Here is a 16,896-nt window from a genome sequence, read left to right as displayed (position 1 = left end):
CTCAAAAGAATTAATGGCATTATTAAGGGGGGCAAAGTGTAATTTTATTGAACAAAATTGTTAAACTTAGTACCTATTAATATAATAATATTTTTATAAAAAAAATTAGGGGGGGCCATTGCCCCCCCCCCCCCCTAGTCCAATAACAGCTCCGCCCATGGCTGCACGTCTAACAATTCTAGAAGAAAACTTTTGCTGCTTGTTAATAAATTTATCTGCATAGCCGATATGGTATGTAGTAAACTAATTATTTACAATTAATGTATATTTGCTCACTTTTTAAAATATCCATGGCTGAAGAACAGTTACTCAAAAATAAAAAACCGTAAATTATAAATTTAAAAAAGAAGAAGAAATTGAATACTAGAACAATGTGCTTTTAGCAAAAATTACTCAGACAGGAAACATGTTAATATCTAAAGCACATACAAAATATGCTACTAATCAACCAGAAAAAAAAAGAAAAAAAGAATCAAACAATTTAACTAGAACACCGTAGCAGAAGATGATATGAAAACTTTACATATGTGACAGAATCTTAACATATAAAACTGTAAATGTAGTTACATCAAGAATCAATAATGTGGACAAAAAATGGCAGTAATTCCTATTCCTAGGCTAATAATTTCTTCCAACAGTAGCCGTCGTTCTCTTGACAATCAGTTAATTCAAGCTACTGGCCCTGGTTAGACCTTCCAACGTTTGTTGCATTTGCAACAAGTGACATAGGTTGTCATGGGTTCATCGGCACTCCGGGTCTGCATTTGGTAATAGGTACACTTGCGCTCGCGACACCGGCTGCACTGGAACATGTCAGTGGTGGCCTTTTCTTCCTCATCAGCATCATGCATACATCTTTTCATGCTTTTCAAGTGTATCTGAATGTTCTCTCGCTGCCTTTTCTGACTGGCCATCTCCTCAGCACTCATGGTTACAAGACTCTCAGGCTTGATCTCTCCAAGAAGCACCTTCCTCCTCAAATCTGGATTCTTTGGGTCTTTGAGATTGAACAAGATGGATTGATAATTAGCCTTCTTGATGGGATTAGACCACCCAATCCTTTCAGACATAGCAGACTCTACTGAAACGGCCACTTGAACTGGGTCTATTGCTGGTGATATGCTCACATCAGTTTCAGAAGAAACTCTAGAAAAGGCCTCTTGCAACTGTTTCCTAACCCTCTCACGGTAACCAGAGGTTTTGGTGATGGGTTTGGAATCTTGGTGATGATGATCATTAATTTTGTTCTGCAGAGGCACTGGGGTCGTTCTGTTTTTGCCTTAGGATTTGTCGTTGATGGTGGGTACCTTGGAATCTTGATGATCAAGAAAAGCCATACCCACATTTGTTTCAGGCTTGGGAAGCCGAAACTTGAGAACCTCAGTCTTTGCTGTCATTGTCACAACGTGTAGCAAGATTGTTGATGGTCAGTGCTACCTTCTTCCTCTCCCAAATAAGCTTTGCTCTCCAAATTGAAGTACAGCGTTGTAGTAACTCTTATATGTATTTAAAACTGCTTGTGTTGTTGTTTCCGTGACCCTCAAGGAGTAGGAGTTCCGAGTTGGAATCGGAATCGGATTTTGGAGTAGGGCGGTGATTAAATTGGGTTCTAGCCGTTGGACTGTCAGCTGCTTGGTTTTGAGTTTTAGCAAGTCACAACTAATTACTAATTAGTGTTTCCGGAATATACTAAACTGTTTAGTGTTTGGAGTTTGGTTGGATCAATTTATATTTTATTTTATTTTATTTATATTTCTTTCTTCATTTATTTATTTTCTACTTGTTCCATTGAAAATGGAGAAGATTTTGGACCCACATAATTATTAAATTAAACCTGAACAAGAATAAGTGTTGGATCACTGGTTCAATAAGTGGTTATAGATTGAGGGAACTAAAATAAATATGAAAATAAGTTTGATGAATCATAAAATTAAATATGAAAAAAATGGCATGCCTTAATCACTAATTAAAATTAAGTCTAAAATACAAATCACCTAACATAATACAAACTCAAAGTTTCACAAGTAACAATACTAGAAAGTATAAAATAAAAGAATATTATAGCCAAGGCTTTGCTATATAAATCTTATTATATTATACAGTATTTCTTAAAATTTTAGGAATAAAAGTGTGGGGAGTAAAAGGACCTAAGCGGGTATTTGGGCCCTTGGGCTCTAGCAAGGAGGGTCGATCTGTTCTTGAGCTAAGAATTTGTTAGTATTGCGAATCGGCCCATACGCTGAGGGTCCGAGGACACATCCGAGGGTGAGTGTCTCCTCGGACAGACCTAAGAAGATTCGTAGATTCACTACGAAGGTCAAGGCAGAACTCTGGAAAGACTGTTGGTTAAGAGGGGGAAACCCTGAACCTTCTAGATACACCGATGTTAGAAAAATATCATAAGCAAATGCTGCCACCTCCACATTAAAGACTCTGCATCTACCTCCCTGGCCGCATTAATGGGGAAGTGACCCCTGAATAGTAGAGCTGAAACTTCTGGTCACTATTCAAAGGCACTAAGGGAAGAAGTATTTAAGGGGGGTGAAGGCCAAAGAGAAGGGGGCAGTCTGTAACAAAGAAAGAAATTAAGAATTGTAATCTTTAAAAGAAAGAAAGAGAAATAATATAGCAGTAGTCCTCGGCCCACGTTCGAGGAGATCCATCGGCAGTTATCATTTATTATTTACAAGTGTTTGCAATCCAAAGCCTGTTATCAAGTTCTCAGTACCTTTAGTCTAGATTTCAAGCCCACGCTCTACAAATTTCATTGTTTAAGGCTCATTGGGCTGAGTCCATAATTTTTTTTGGGTCCAGGTGCAATTGTGCACTTACAAAAAGTATATCTCAAACTCTAAAGTTACGTTCAATGCATATAGTATATCTCAAACGTTACTCTAATCTCATAAATTACAAACTGATTAGAAAGTTGAAGCTACATCTTTGTTGAAAGTCAAGCATCAACCTTATAAGAACTCTTTTGTTTTTATTAAGCTCTAAATTCAGACAACAATATTGCAATGAACCCAAAAAGGAAATTTTATTCAAAACTACAAAACCAAATGGGTCGCAATAACTCATTTTGATTGCATGAGTTGCGAAAAAATAGTTGGATCTTACTTTTAACCGGCCAATTTCATTAGTTATCCGATCAAACAACTAGACCGGCTTAGGTATTGCTTCACCAAGTTATAGGTCCAACGGATTGGGCCAAGTTGGGTTTTAATAACTATGGCTGCAAGAGAAATTACAATTACACTTAAATGTGATAGTCAAATAAATAAAATTTAAAGCATAAAGTAAAAATGGGAAAAAAATTAAAAAGGTGAAAGTCAAATATGTTAACTAAAAAATAAAAAAATTGGGGCTAAGTTTGAAAATGAAAAATGGATTTTTTTTTCTTTTGTTTGTTTGTTTGAATTTTTTTGGGGCCCTAGTTGCAAGAGAAATAAGTGGTTAATGTAGTAAACCTTGAACTTTGAACTGAGTCAACTTGGGCCAAACATTGCATAATCACCCCACCCCTAGATTGAAATCACTGGGAGTGAGTTTAGTTGGAGTGATTTTGGAAGGGATAAAGGAGACAATAGGGGAGAACTTTTTTTTTTTTTTAGTTGCTTGGTTGGAGGGGAAAAGTGGAGGGAGATTTTGGTGGGGCCCAGTTATTTTTTCTCCGGGCCACCAAATATTAATCCCCCAATTTGGATAGAATTATGGAGATAAACTATTAAAAAAATGTTTTTATTTTTTGTAATAGGAGTATGAGAATAAATTTATATAAACTACACTATCTAACTTTTATACTCAACCAAATAAAAGAGTTTTTTATTCCTTCACTTTTCCACCCTTCCTCGTCTTCTATCCCCCACTAGATAATTCTGGACTTATTCTAGTATCTAATAAGAAAAGAAAAATTAATGAGCATAGAAAGGCATTAAATGCATAAGTAACATTGAACCTTATAAGCACTCATGCATTTCTTGCGTAATAGTCAAAAACTCAAAATACCAACACTATGACAGGGACTTTATACAAGAAATGAATGGAATATGAACAATTAGAGGGGTTTTTTTTTTGTTCCTCTTCTCCTCTAATACATTAAGATAGGGTAAATAAAGTATAAAAAAAAAAAAGTTTTATATTTTTTTTTTGAAAACTTTAGTTTTATATTATTAATTTGGCAGTAGCGTGCTTAGTTCCATGTCTACTTGCTGATAATGGTGTTATTAAATGAGGACACATTAATGAATTTAAAGTTTAAACTAAAGTAAAAGTGTTTAATAAGTGTGAGGTCGTGACAACTGACAAATGTTTAAAAGGAACAAGGCCATGGTGAGTCGGTCATTGCAATTAATGGAGGATGTTATGATCCTAATGTCCCCACATGGATTAAGTAAAAGTTTAATCATATGTTTATAAGCTCTTGGATCCCCTTCCATCATATATGCAAGTTTTTTTTTTGTAGGTCTCAGGTGCAGAAATTTGTGTTGTCATGCCTCTACACAAGTAAATCCCCTTGGAAGGTCAATTCTCCTCCATTATAAATGTGATGAGTGATAATAGCTTAATTTTGCATATTTGTATCATTATTTGAGAGTATTACCATACAATACTTTATTTTTTGGGTATTAAATCATGCATTCCATATTTGATTTTGAATAATGTGAAATAGTTAGTTTTGTGTTTAAAATTATTTTTTAATGAATGAATATGTTTTTTCTAAGAGAATTGAATTAATTATTGCAAGATTTATCAAGAAAAGGTATGAGCCAATTTGCACAATGAAGAAGGCTAATGGGCTAAATTTTGACAATGGAAAAAATAAAGTTAAATAAAGGCTAACCCAATTAAATTTAAGCCTAATTGGACTAAAAAATCAAAGGAAATTTGCACTAAGTGTCTGTTTGGAAACATCTTATTTAGTTTATTTTTGCTAAAATATGCTTTTACTTAGAAAAAGTGAGAAAAAGTAAGAAAAAAAGAAGAAGAAGATTTTACAAAGTTATATCTAAAAGCTAAAAACCCAAAAACTAGCTTATAATCTATTTCCAAACACACTAAATACAAATCAAACTCAAATTAGGATTTAAGCATGCACAAACTTTACTGTTTTGGACATAACTTTCACCTCTAAGATATTAGATTGTGATAATTCAAGTTGGGCCAAAAGATATCTCAAAGAGTTACAACTTTGCCGTTTATAAAAAATCCAAATTCCAACACTTAATGGTTCAAAAAAGTCGGTTGAGTAGAATCTAAGGATTTTTTCCAAATGAGAACTCTACTTGTAATAAGATTTTTGGCCTATTTAAAGGATTTTTAGGTAAAAATTCAAGTACGGTAACCTAAGACAAAATCAGTTTTTTCTTCTAGTTCATTTTCAAATCTTAGAGTTATTATTATTATTTTTTTAGTGCATTGCTAGAAGTCTTGCTAAAGCAAGGGGTTCAACCTTCTATTGATACGTCCTCAACAATATTTTGAAGATTTTAATACTTAAGTTTTCGTGTTTCTGATTGATTACCTAGAAAAATGTTTTATTCCATATAGCAAAAGACAACATGCGCTGGGAAAAACATTTTCCACAAAAAAATTTTACACCAAAGCCTGAGTCAAGTTTGTTTTCAAGTCATACACATACAGTTGAAAACCCCAAATGCTTTGAATAGTAAGTAGAGATCATTTCCTCCAATAGTCAGTGTATCCTTAATCATACATCATCCAGTAATCAAAACTGGAAAAATGAGTCAGGTGTCCTGTAGTTCAATTACATAGCCTACTCTCCTCTATTAAAAGAACCGTGGTTTGAATTGCCCGTCCCCATTGTTGTAACCATTCAACCATTCAAAAAAATAAAACTGGAAAATTGAAAATGACCCCTCCTTCCTAATACCCTTGTTTTTCATCAATCTTCTTTACTCTATCAAAAAAAGAATAATAGTTCATCATGAGGTACAAGGGCCTGGCAGTAAAATTTTCCAGATTTTAAGACACACAGAGCATGTTATACGTATAATTATCGAAAGCCAATCATTTATGAGACCAATTAGAAATTTTAAGAGCAACAGTGAGCGCAATCCAAACTAAATAGAACTTCATTAGTTCAGATTTATTGCTAATGACCGACCTGCAGTCAAAAGAATCTTGAGCAACGTCTTGTAATGAGGTGGGGGGTACCCTCACTCACCTCTACACATCCAATTTCTCATGCAGCTATTTATAACTTAGACCATGAATTAATCATTGAGGGGTCTTCAGGGATTGGAATACGAGGATCTCTGTTTCAAATTATTGATCTTCCTCTTGTGCAACTTATGGATGCCTTCCACGACTTGTCTTGATGAACATTGAAATATATGTCGTCCAGGCCAATGGATTTCGACCCTGAAAGCACACCCCATCAACTAAGTTTTTTGTTTCCCCGTTCTCACTGGGACTTCTTTCCTGTTTAGCTGGCCTTGAATGATATAAAAAGACCATTTCATGCTTGGCCAACTGCCTGCCCATACTCATTTGAACAATCTTTCGCAGCAACTGGCAATTGGAAGATACGCATCCCTCCGTGGGGATAATGGCAGGGAACTCAAATCCTCATCTGCTTTCTGGTAAAGCATTTTCTGCACATAGAACATCATATAACACTGTGAAGCTCTCACTATCTCCTCATCAACCTCAGTGATCCAAGCATCATCACATTTGTACCATCGGTTTCTCAAGCGCAGATAAGTAACATAATGGCCGGATTCAAGTGTCCCTGAGTGAGTAACCACTGCAAAAATCTCAAAGTCAGTATTAATATCTGATTCATCACCCTCAACAGAAAAGATTCTATTCCCAAATCTGTTTCTGACAATTGAAGAGGACAAATAGGGGGTCATATCCAAGGAGAAAGGAAACTGCAAATATCGATCAATTTTTCTCCACATTTTTCTGACAGGTGAATGCTCAAATCTTTTTATATGCAAACACAAGACCAATGGGAGTCTCCTGATTGACATTTGCTTCACTGAGTCTCGCATTTCTTGACAGGTCTCGCAGAAAAGTTTCTGTTCTGATCCCAACTTCTCCTGCCTTGTGAACAAATCCAAACAACCCAAAAGAGTAGATATACTGCTGTTCTCATTTGGTTTGCTACGCTTGTTAACAGTATCTGTTGGAGAGAAATTGCTAGTGTCCAGGTCAACTGAGATGTCCACACAGGGGTCATAAGTTGTTGAAGTGGATCCACAGGTCATGCAGGTGACATCTGATCTCAACAATCCAGAGAATACCCTATGAGCAATACATTGGCAATCTCCACTATCTGTAGAAAAGAAGAATTATTTTTAAAAGACTATAAATACTAAGAAAGGTGAAAAAAAAAAAAAAAAACTTCATTTTCTAAGTGTATTACACCTGTACTCTTCACTGTGTGACAGAATGCTTACTGCCTACATAAAACTTTGAGAACCAACACACAAGATACTGCAAAAAATTCTCAAACTTATTCTAAACAATATTAAGTTAATTCAAAAATAGAAAATAACAATAATGGTCCAGCATCTTTCTACGATTCTACTCATTTCTTATTGAGCTATGCCCAATAGGAACACATGCTTTTCAGATTTTCTGAACTTCTCCAACAAAAACTAGCAAATGATTTTGCAAGTCCATATTCTTCCTGATTAGCAGTAGAAAAATAAATCAGAGAATCTCCAATTAGTCATTGTCCTTCCACACGGTCCCCCAGCTGCACATTGTCAGGAAGATGACCGTATGCACAGTGTCTCAGCATATAAGACAGAATCATGCATCATCTTTAACCACTGTGACACTATACACATTATGTGACTAAGAAGCAGAAAAGCACCAGATTTGTCTCACTTTCTTTCTCTTTTTTTTTTTTGGGATGGGGACCTAAATAAACATACCAGATGTCAGATTTTATTTTTATTACCTCTATTTCGGTTCCTTGATTTGTCCTCTTTCTCATGGATCCCATCTAAGACTGATATGAAGAACTCATGAGCATCCTGCTGCTCATAACTTGCTAGATTTGCTGAATGCTGCCACCAACTTGAAATGTAAACCAAGTTTCAACATATCAGAGCAAGTTTATCTCCATTTTTTTTTAATCGGACAAAAAAATAAGAGGAAATATGCTATAAGATCTAGACAAAACCAGGATCCCATCAAACAAAACCAATGAAATCATTGTCAGCGATTCCCAAGGCGTATCAGCTAAGGACCACGCCTCATGAAGCGGAGATCACTAGCTCAAATCTCCCTGTCCCCTCTCCTAGGAGCCAAAAATTTCTTATAAAAAACATATATCATTGTAAGTGATTCTATGCAGCTTTCAATTAAATTCATGTGCAGAATTTAACTCCAATCACAGAACCTGTGATGCAAGTATGCAACAATGATGTGTAAAACAAGTTCTGTTCAAACTTCAAATCTATCTGAAGCATCCTAGTTATATAACATTAAATGAGATTATGCATTTTTAAATGTAGCTCATCTAGCCATCCAAGCCATCTCCAATTGTTTTATTCACATCAAGAGGCTCAAAATAAATCAACCAACAAAACAATGTCACAAACTTACATTTGCCAAAAAGACAGTCAAAAAAGACAATTCGCAGATACATCCTCTTACAAAGAACTACTGTAAGACATTTATCTATTCAATAAAAATCAATCATCAAAACCATGCCACATAACAAGATATGCCAAAATTAAAGACTGGCATACAGAGCAATGGCAGACCTGTATAGAAAATGAGCAGGACTATACGGTGCTCGATCACCTGAAAACACAGCCGAGAAAACGACATCAATGTCACAAGACAAGCATAGCCGATCCCCTGATCTTCTCCGGCAAGCTTCATGATTATGCCCTTCACTCAAGAAGTAATTCCTGAAGGGAGGAGCATGTAGCAATGCTTGCAACACAGAGTTCATGAAACAAGTGCTCCCTAGATTATTCAATCCTCTCAAACCCAATGGATAACAAGATTTATCCCTCCGATCCCTCATGGAAACCAACTGTTTAGATTTCTTCAAATCCACCAATTCTTCAGCCACACCTAAACCCAACCTCCTCCTCTTAACCAATCTCTCTCCAATACTCTCATCACCATGCTTATCATCCCTTGGGACACCCATGTTGTGCTTGGACATTACAACCTTATCAAAATCAGGGTCATAGACCTGATCGCAGCACACACAGCAATAAAGCTCAGCCCTTTCGATGTCCACAGCTAAATCATGGCCATCCTCAGACTGAGTATGCAAAAGGGTATGGTCCAAACATGAGACAGAGTTGCAAATCAAACAAAGATAGAGTCTACCTTGAAACCCATTACAAGAATTGCATCTGGGAACCCCTGTGTTGAGCATCTCAACACTTGTTCTCCCATGTGGAGTGGCCTTGAGGTGCCTTTGTATGGATTTATAGCCACTCAAGCCATGCCTGAGCTTGTAATCTTCAAGATGCTTGCAAGGTTTTGGGTTTGTGTATGAAGGGTTTCTTGAGGACATGTTGATAGAGATTGAAAGAAAGAGGCTTTGATTTGTTGCAAATCACAAGAATTTGTTAAAGCAAAGACCAATATTAATAAAAAATAAAAATAAAAAACAATAATGGAGTTATTGAAAAAAGAAAAGAAAGATTCTATCTTTCAACGAAATTATTGAAAAAGATGTATAGAAGAAAAGGATCTGAGATTGGATTTGGAAGTTTTTGAAGAACAAAGGGAAATGGGTTTGGAGTTTTTTGGGTTACTGTTTACTGATTTGATGAGAGAGGGAGAGATAGAAAAAGCAAAGCTTTAAAGCTCTGTTTGGGAATGACTTAGGGAAGAAGAAGCTGCTTTTGAGGTTCCTTAGTGAGGCTGAGCTGCCGACTCGTTGTGGGTTCCAAGTTCCAACTTTTTCATGTCAAGCCCTTGTAAAAATTAATAAAATAAACAAATTTACGTGAAGCTTTGCCTTTGCACAGTGAGCACATTAATTTTTGGGGTATGATAATAGGTACTCTTGTGCAGTAGTAGTTAAGAGGCTAAACGGGTTTGGCACTTCTTTGCATTGAAAACCTTCCGCCTTTAAATTCCTTCTCTTCCGATTATCAAATTATAATAATAAAAAATTAACAGTTTAATTACATTGGTAATGAACCAAAAAAAAAAAAAAATTGAAAGATAGCTTTTAAATTAAAAGTGACTTCAATCCCGATAAAAAGCCAATAAATTTTATTATAAGATTCAACCTTAATTAGGAGTGGCAATTATTTGAATTGGTTCGTGTCAAAACTGGTTAGCACACTTTAACAATGATTAATAAATTAGTTGATACCTACTTAATCCGCAATCAACTTGGAATGACCTTATTCACATAAATAAATATCAATTTTATTTGAAATAAAATTCTAAAGTCCTGACCCATTTATCCAAAAAAAAAAAAACCATATTTTCACTTTTTTTTTTTTTTTAAAGATCTTCTATTAAACAAGTTGAAATGAATTGTGCAATGTTGTAATGTCAACTCATTTAACAAACAAGTTGTATTATGGTAGAGGGGTTTGACACCATTATAAAATAGGTCTTTGAAGTTGAGCTATGTATTCAAATACTGTTGCCTTGACATGAATTTGATCCACTAACATGAATATAACTCTAACCTTAATCAATGATTTAGTGCTCTTGTTAGTTACCATACCCTTACTTTTTATTGGGTGAGAAATTTGAACCGTCACTAAATTGATTAGGAAAATCATAAAAAATAATAACGGTTTTGGTAGATCAATTCTTAATGTGGATGCCAATTGCCCAAATAAGTGATTTTGATCAAGAAAATCAATTTCTTACTAGATGTTGTTTCAATTTAGTCGGTTAGAATAATGAAATATTTCGGTACTAGTTAATACATATGTATTATTCTGGAGATTACCGCTTCTTTTATATATATATATATATATATATGTATGTTATAAACCCAAATATAAGTATATTTAGTCTAAATACATTAATCCATCCAATGGATTAACTTAAACAATATATTTTAAAATGTGTTTTTTTAAAATAAAAAAAAATTATTGTGCCAATCGAAACCATCAAAAAAATCTTTTAATCGGTACCGACGTAATATTAACTACCGAATTTTGAGCTGTTAATCGGAGGGTCTATATATTCTTATCTTAATAAGAGTCAGACTTTACTTTTCCCCCCAAAGAATCTAACAAACTAACAAGAATGAAAGCCCCAACGTAGAATATTAGCCAGTTTCTATGACTATTGGACCGCGCACTAAAAGTCGTACTTGTTGATCATCGTCAATGGATCATTTTTCATTACCCACTACCATCAATTCCAACCTTTATTACAACCTTCATCACTTTTTTTTTTATTAATATCAATCACAATATACGACATTAACATTTGTGAAAAAATCATTTTTTTTGGTTAGTAAACTTATTGTTAATTTTTATTCTAATATTCATTTTCAATATTAATTTTTAGTCATTAGAAACTCAATAATATTATAAGGGACCTTGTTGTTTACTTAATCAAATTGATGACTTAATTGGAATCTCCTATTATGCAACGTAAAGGCTCAATGATTCATCTAGTGGGGAAACGTAAAGAATACCGGGGGTTGTAAGGATTTTTTTTTTTTGGAGAGATAATTGTAACATATAATGCTAATTTCGCAGTTCAAACTTTTTCTCCTTAGACCCCCAAGCACTTTATACATTGAGAGATGCCAAAATAATTATTAGATATTTTTTTAGTATGGTAACGTAATGCTTCTTTTTCTTATATTCATAATGAATTCTATTAATTAAATTCATATTAAAATTCACTATAAATATGAAAAGAATGAGCATTACATCATCATGTTTCAAAACTACTAAATAATTGTCTAACACATTGAATAAAGAAGCAGCCAGTGCCAATCTGATAGCCATGACAAATGTTGCAACTTGCAAGTAAATATATATTTTTAATTTAAATTTAAAATTATATTTTAACGTTTTCTATATTAATCTTCTATCGGTGCGGGACAAGGCAAGCTAGACACCTATACATAATACAAGTACACAACTACGCATCTTCTTTTTTTTGATAAACAACTACGCATCTTGTTGCTTGCAAGCAAAAGCGTTGAAAAATTTTTCTTGCAAATTATTAGTATAAATGCTTTTGTTGTAGCTGACTTTCATTCATTGTCATGACTCATGACCTACGTCCCATGAATACGGTAGATAAATAAGAAAAAAAAGAAAAAGAAAACAAAAAAGAAAAAGAAAAACACTGAGTTCTGAATAATGGCATGCTCAACCCTAGCACTACCTTCCATTTTATTGCAATATGACATTCCGTGAAAGTCAATAAGTATGAGCATAGCTGGATTCAGGAGACTGTTTATTAGACAAGAAATAAAATGATTTGTATACAATTGGATTGCATAAACAAAATACGTTAAGCATTAAACACGTTCGAGGTTCAAGCGATAATCTGGTGGTGATAATATAGTGATAAAATGATATATATATATTGGGTTTACAAAAGTGAATCGACTGGGCTTAGAAAATAATATTTGTAAAAAAATGGTTTGCAAGAATGAAATATGTTAGGCTTAATCAAGTTTGAGGTAAAACCGTAAAAGTGATAATCTAGTAATAAATAATTTGTATGTATGAAATTGGTTTGTGTTAAAAATATATTAGTCCAATAACATAGGTTCAAACTTAATCTTACTATGTGTACAAGCCAAGTCTTCTACTTAAACTAAAAGTCTATTAGTTTAAGGTTTAGCTTATTCTGTATATCCATTTTAATTATGGATCATTATATTACAGAATTTGTACTACATTCTTATATATTAAAAATCCATTTGGCTAAACCATTGCTTCTGCTTTTGTATCTATCTATCAGCATATTTAACATGATATATCAATGCTAATACTTAATATATAGTTTACAAAAACAAAATAACAAGGTTCAAATGTTACTCCAATGCTCAATGGTAATAGCATTGTTTGTAATGTCTCATATCTATGGTTCAAATTCTACCTTTTCTTCTCTTTTATCATCTACCTATCTAAAAAAAAAATTAATAAAAATCTTGTTTGTTTGTTTGTTTTATTTTATTTTTTATATTTAATTACCTGAGATGGTTTTAGTCAAGATTATGTTACCTTCTCTTATTGATAGGGACTGAGGCAGGGCTCAACTACGATCTTTATTCTGCTAAATAATTGAATTGATACTTGATAGTACTTCAAAGTTCAAACTAACAATAATATCAGTTATTATAATTGAGTTCATTGAATAATTATCGAAACCATTGTTATAATAATAAGGGAATGACATCAGGGAAGGGTTGCCTAACCGTTTCTTTAGATATTGTTCCTTTGTCCCCCCTTTTAAACAGAATATCTTTGCACACATTTTTCAATTAGGTTGATAAGAAATATATAATAGGTGCTCATTGCATGTTTTCGATTTTCTTCATTGGCCTTATTTTTTGCATGGGAATTTTTTTAAAAGAGAACATAGCAATTTTATTATAACCCGCTCTTACCAGCTATAATGACTTTGAATTTTCTTTCTTTTTATGATTTATAATGACTTCGAATTTTATAGTTTTCCGTAGATAAGGAAATCATCAGATATTTCATTTTGTTTCACCTGTAGAATTGATTATAGGATAAAAAAGAGTAAATATGAGAATGTTAAATCAAATGTCCTTTATTTTTTCATTTACTAAAATCAAATAGCCATTTTTTTAGATTCCTTTTATTTCATCATTTTCATATTCTTTTTTTTTTTTAAGAAAGTTTCAATTTTTCAACTTATGACTTCTGCTCCTGATAATAAGTTTTTATTATTAGACCAAGGTACCAATCTGTTTTTTGGTGTAGGCGGAAATTGAACACCAAATCTCTTATTCAACCATCAGAGACTTTACCGGTTGAGCTAACTGAAACCCACAATTTTCATATTCTATTTCTCTGTCACTTGCACATAGAATTTACTTTTTCCTATTCCGCTATCATTTCTATTTCTTCACTTCGTACTATATGAGATTATAACTCATTATGGGAAAAATATACTATTTTTGAATGGAATCAAACTTCACTATTTATGAACAACACTACTTGATTAATGGGGAAAAAAAAATCAATTTGTGTCTAGCGTCCAATTGGGATCATTTAGGACAAAACTGGGGCCATATGAGATGCACGTTAATTCCATTTGGTCCTTCACACAATGAAGGGTTGAGACCCCTCCATTATAGGAACTGAACGAATGGATATTGCAAAGGACATGATTGTGATGTGGAACGAACAGGTATGTTGATCTAGCTTTCCATTGCATGAGGGAAGACTGAGTGGGACTTGGGATAGTTGAAGCCATCGAATGTTTATGTAGATGTTAGTTCGAAAGGACACACAAGTGTGGCAGTAGCATAATGAGATATCATTCAGCCAATGGTCCTTTGAATAGAGAGAAAGAGAAAGTCTATAAACAAAAAATGTTGGGTCCCAAATTATATTATCACCAAAATTATCAATCTAAAATAGCAACCACAAAGTAAAACACAAATATTTAAGTGAAAAACCCTTTCTCCTTGAAGGGAAAACTCAAAACTACGGGTTTGACCCTGTATACTTTTACTTTTATCAAATCTTTTTTTTTTTTTGTTGAGAAAGTTACTATTATGAAATCAATTACAATATTCTCAAGTTTATGCCTAACTTGAGACCCACCAAATTAATACAGTAATAATTCTTCTTATGTATGTCTCATAGCTAAAAAAAATCTCTTTATTTTCTTTACTCTCTCACACACACTAATTATTTATCTAAAAGGCAGCAACACTTTGCTCTCTCCTCTCTCCTCTCTTCTTCACGCACAACTCTCTCTCTCTTTCTCTATGTGGTTCTTCTTTCTCTTTCTCTGGCACTTTGCAACATCAAACAAAGCTTTCTCTATGTGGTTCTTCTTTCTCTTTCTCTGGCACTTTGCAACATCAAACAAAGCTTCACAAATTCTCTTTGATTTGTGTGCTTTACCAAAAAAAAAAAAAAGTAATTGTCAACAAAACCCAAACCTTGTTGTCTCTCTCATTGCACTACCTCAGCGAAACTCTCTTTTTTCTCTTTTGATTTCACACTCTATATTTCCTCTCCCTATAAGGAGAACCCTAGGGTCAAAGCCATCAAATTCTTTGTAGCATTTTCTATTTTAAGACTCTTTTCCTTTTTCTTCTTGGATAAGAAATTCATTAATTCTTTAATGAGGAATAATTCCACACTAAGGAATAATCTTTCTTCCCACACCAAAAAAACCCAAATTAATTTTTCAAGTCATAATTGAAATTTAAGGCAATTTCCCAACAAAAAATTGAGAATTGCTAGCGTGCCATGTTGTTGAGTGGTAGGTATAAAAATGATATTATTATAACTAATAGAAACCAGTAAAAAATTGTCAAGTTAACTGTTGTAAAAAATGTTGTTAGTAACATTGCTCTTGATTCAAATGACACCTTTGTCCCTCATGAGAAACCAGTGGTAGATGAGCTCATAGATTCTTGTCCATGGAGTTTGTGAATTGCTTACTAAAGAAAAGAGAGATTATCATTGGAGGTGATGATCGGAACTAGGTCACGGGTTTTACTTTAGGAATACATATGTTACAAGTCCTAAGAGCAGAAAAGTAGCTAATAATACTTAATAAGTTGCCAATAAAAAAATTTATGTGCTTTAATGTGCTTGTCTTCCAGTCCCACAACTACAAGAGGACTCATTGGCTTTGAAAAGAGTTGGTAAGGAGATCCTGTAATGTTTTGTCACACTATTGGACCTAACCAATGTGAATGTGTTTATTTAAAAACATCATGACTTGATACTTGATAACACCCGGAGGCTTTGGACCACATTTGAATAGTGAATATATTTTGGCTCTGCCCACCAATGAACCAAACAGGGAGAAGGTAAAAACCAACCAGGCAATTGTGAATTGTAATGGTTGATTCGAGACAACTGGGCCTCCTAAGAATATTGGGGGTAGGGATTAGAGGAAAAAAAAAGAGAGAACTCAGATTTTTATTCTTCTGATATTGTTTCCTTAAAATCATTGCAGCCTTATAAACTAAAGCTGCAGCTGAATTGATTAGCTAACCCTTATCTATCACATGCTCTATAATACGTTGAGCACATGCCTAATTAGCCAGGTCATCTATAACTGAATGTGACCTGCCAATAACTGCCAAAACATCCTAGGAATCTATATCAATTCCTAGTACAATGCTGATAGCTACCAAGTATCACCATACAGCTAACACCAAGTACAACAGAAGCATAGTGCATATAAGCATGTACAACAACAGCAACAATGCACAAACAGCAGCACCAGCCTTTAGTATAGCAGCACACAGCAGCAATGCGCACAAGTAGGGAGACAAGCAGGTTGTAATAACTTTGTCATGATACCCATTGAAAAAGCATCAAATAGGGTCAACAAACCCCTTTCACAGACATTTTCTTTTAAAGAGATAGATAATAGATCATACATAATCAATGGATTTATGGCAAACTATGACGAAATAAGCTTCGAGGCCCCACGATTTATAAATTACTTAGGTCAAAAAGTATATTCCCAAAGCCATAATCTACTAATTATTCTAAAGATAACCACACACATACATCTAAATATTAACAGTTCTATATAAGCAAAATTAAAACTTAAAGAAATCAGCATAGACCTATAATGAATATAATCCTGGAAACATAACACAAATTAGCTTTGAGTATTATCAATTACCAAAATATTAGTCATCTTAATCACAATATCACATAGACACTATTATAACAATACACTGGCTTTGAACTAAGAATAAAACATGCCACAATC

General features: G+C 33.8%; 2 protein-coding genes across 3 annotated transcripts; both read right to left on the bottom strand.

The window, feature by feature from the left end:
• Nucleotides 1–686: 686 nt before the first annotated feature.
• LOC142621902 (transcription elongation factor TFIIS-like) lies at nt 687–1,397 on the bottom strand. The gene is made up of 2 exons (XM_075795278.1): nt 1,308–1,397; nt 687–1,247 (listed from the first exon to the last, which is right to left on the bottom strand). The coding sequence occupies exons 1-2, from the start codon at nt 1,395–1,397 to the stop codon at nt 687–689; spliced, it is 651 nt and encodes a 216-aa protein (XP_075651393.1).
• A 4,607-nt stretch (nt 1,398–6,004) lies between these two features.
• LOC142617611 (ubiquitin C-terminal hydrolase 22) lies at nt 6,005–9,915 on the bottom strand. Of its 2 annotated transcripts, XM_075790526.1 has the most exons (3): nt 8,745–9,912; nt 7,934–8,052; nt 6,005–7,300 (listed from the first exon to the last, which is right to left on the bottom strand). In XM_075790526.1, exons 1-3 carry the CDS (start codon nt 9,515–9,517, stop codon nt 6,507–6,509), a joined length of 1,686 nt encoding a protein of 561 aa, XP_075646641.1. In that variant the 5' UTR covers nt 9,518–9,912; the 3' UTR covers nt 6,005–6,506. The 2 variants fall into 2 exon arrangements, with proteins under 2 accessions (XP_075646641.1, XP_075646649.1); XM_075790534.1 differs by lacking the exon at nt 7,934–8,052 and having other exon boundaries at nt 8,785–9,915.
• Between the last annotated feature and the right edge of the window lie 6,981 nt (nt 9,916–16,896).

The sequence above is a fragment of the Castanea sativa genome, chromosome 1 (assembly GCF_040712315.1).
Source record: "Castanea sativa cultivar Marrone di Chiusa Pesio chromosome 1, ASM4071231v1".
Classification (NCBI taxonomy): domain Eukaryota; kingdom Viridiplantae; phylum Streptophyta; class Magnoliopsida; order Fagales; family Fagaceae; genus Castanea; species Castanea sativa.
This window is presented reverse-complemented; position numbering and strand designations above follow the sequence as displayed.

What these genes read in the sequence shown, in the direction of transcription:
- LOC142621902 (XM_075795278.1), bottom strand. Translation starts at nt 1,397, where the DNA reads ATGACAGCAAAGACTGAGGTTCTCAAGTTTCGGCTTCCCAAGCCTGAA. An exon ending in TTGATCATCAAGATTCCAAG is followed by an intron (nt 1,248 to 1,307) that starts GTACCCACCATC and finishes GTGCCTCTGCAG; the next exon opens with AACAAAATTAATGATCATCA.
- LOC142617611 (XM_075790526.1), bottom strand. Translation starts at nt 9,517, where the DNA reads ATGTCCTCAAGAAACCCTTCATACACAAACCCAAAACCTTGCAAGCAT. An exon ending in CCTGCTCATTTTCTATACAG is followed by an intron (nt 8,053 to 8,744) that starts GTCTGCCATTGC and finishes TTACATTTCAAG; the next exon opens with TTGGTGGCAGCATTCAGCAA. An exon ending in ATCAAGGAACCGAAATAGAG is followed by an intron (nt 7,301 to 7,933) that starts GTAATAAAAATA and finishes TCTTTTCTACAG; the next exon opens with ATAGTGGAGATTGCCAATGT.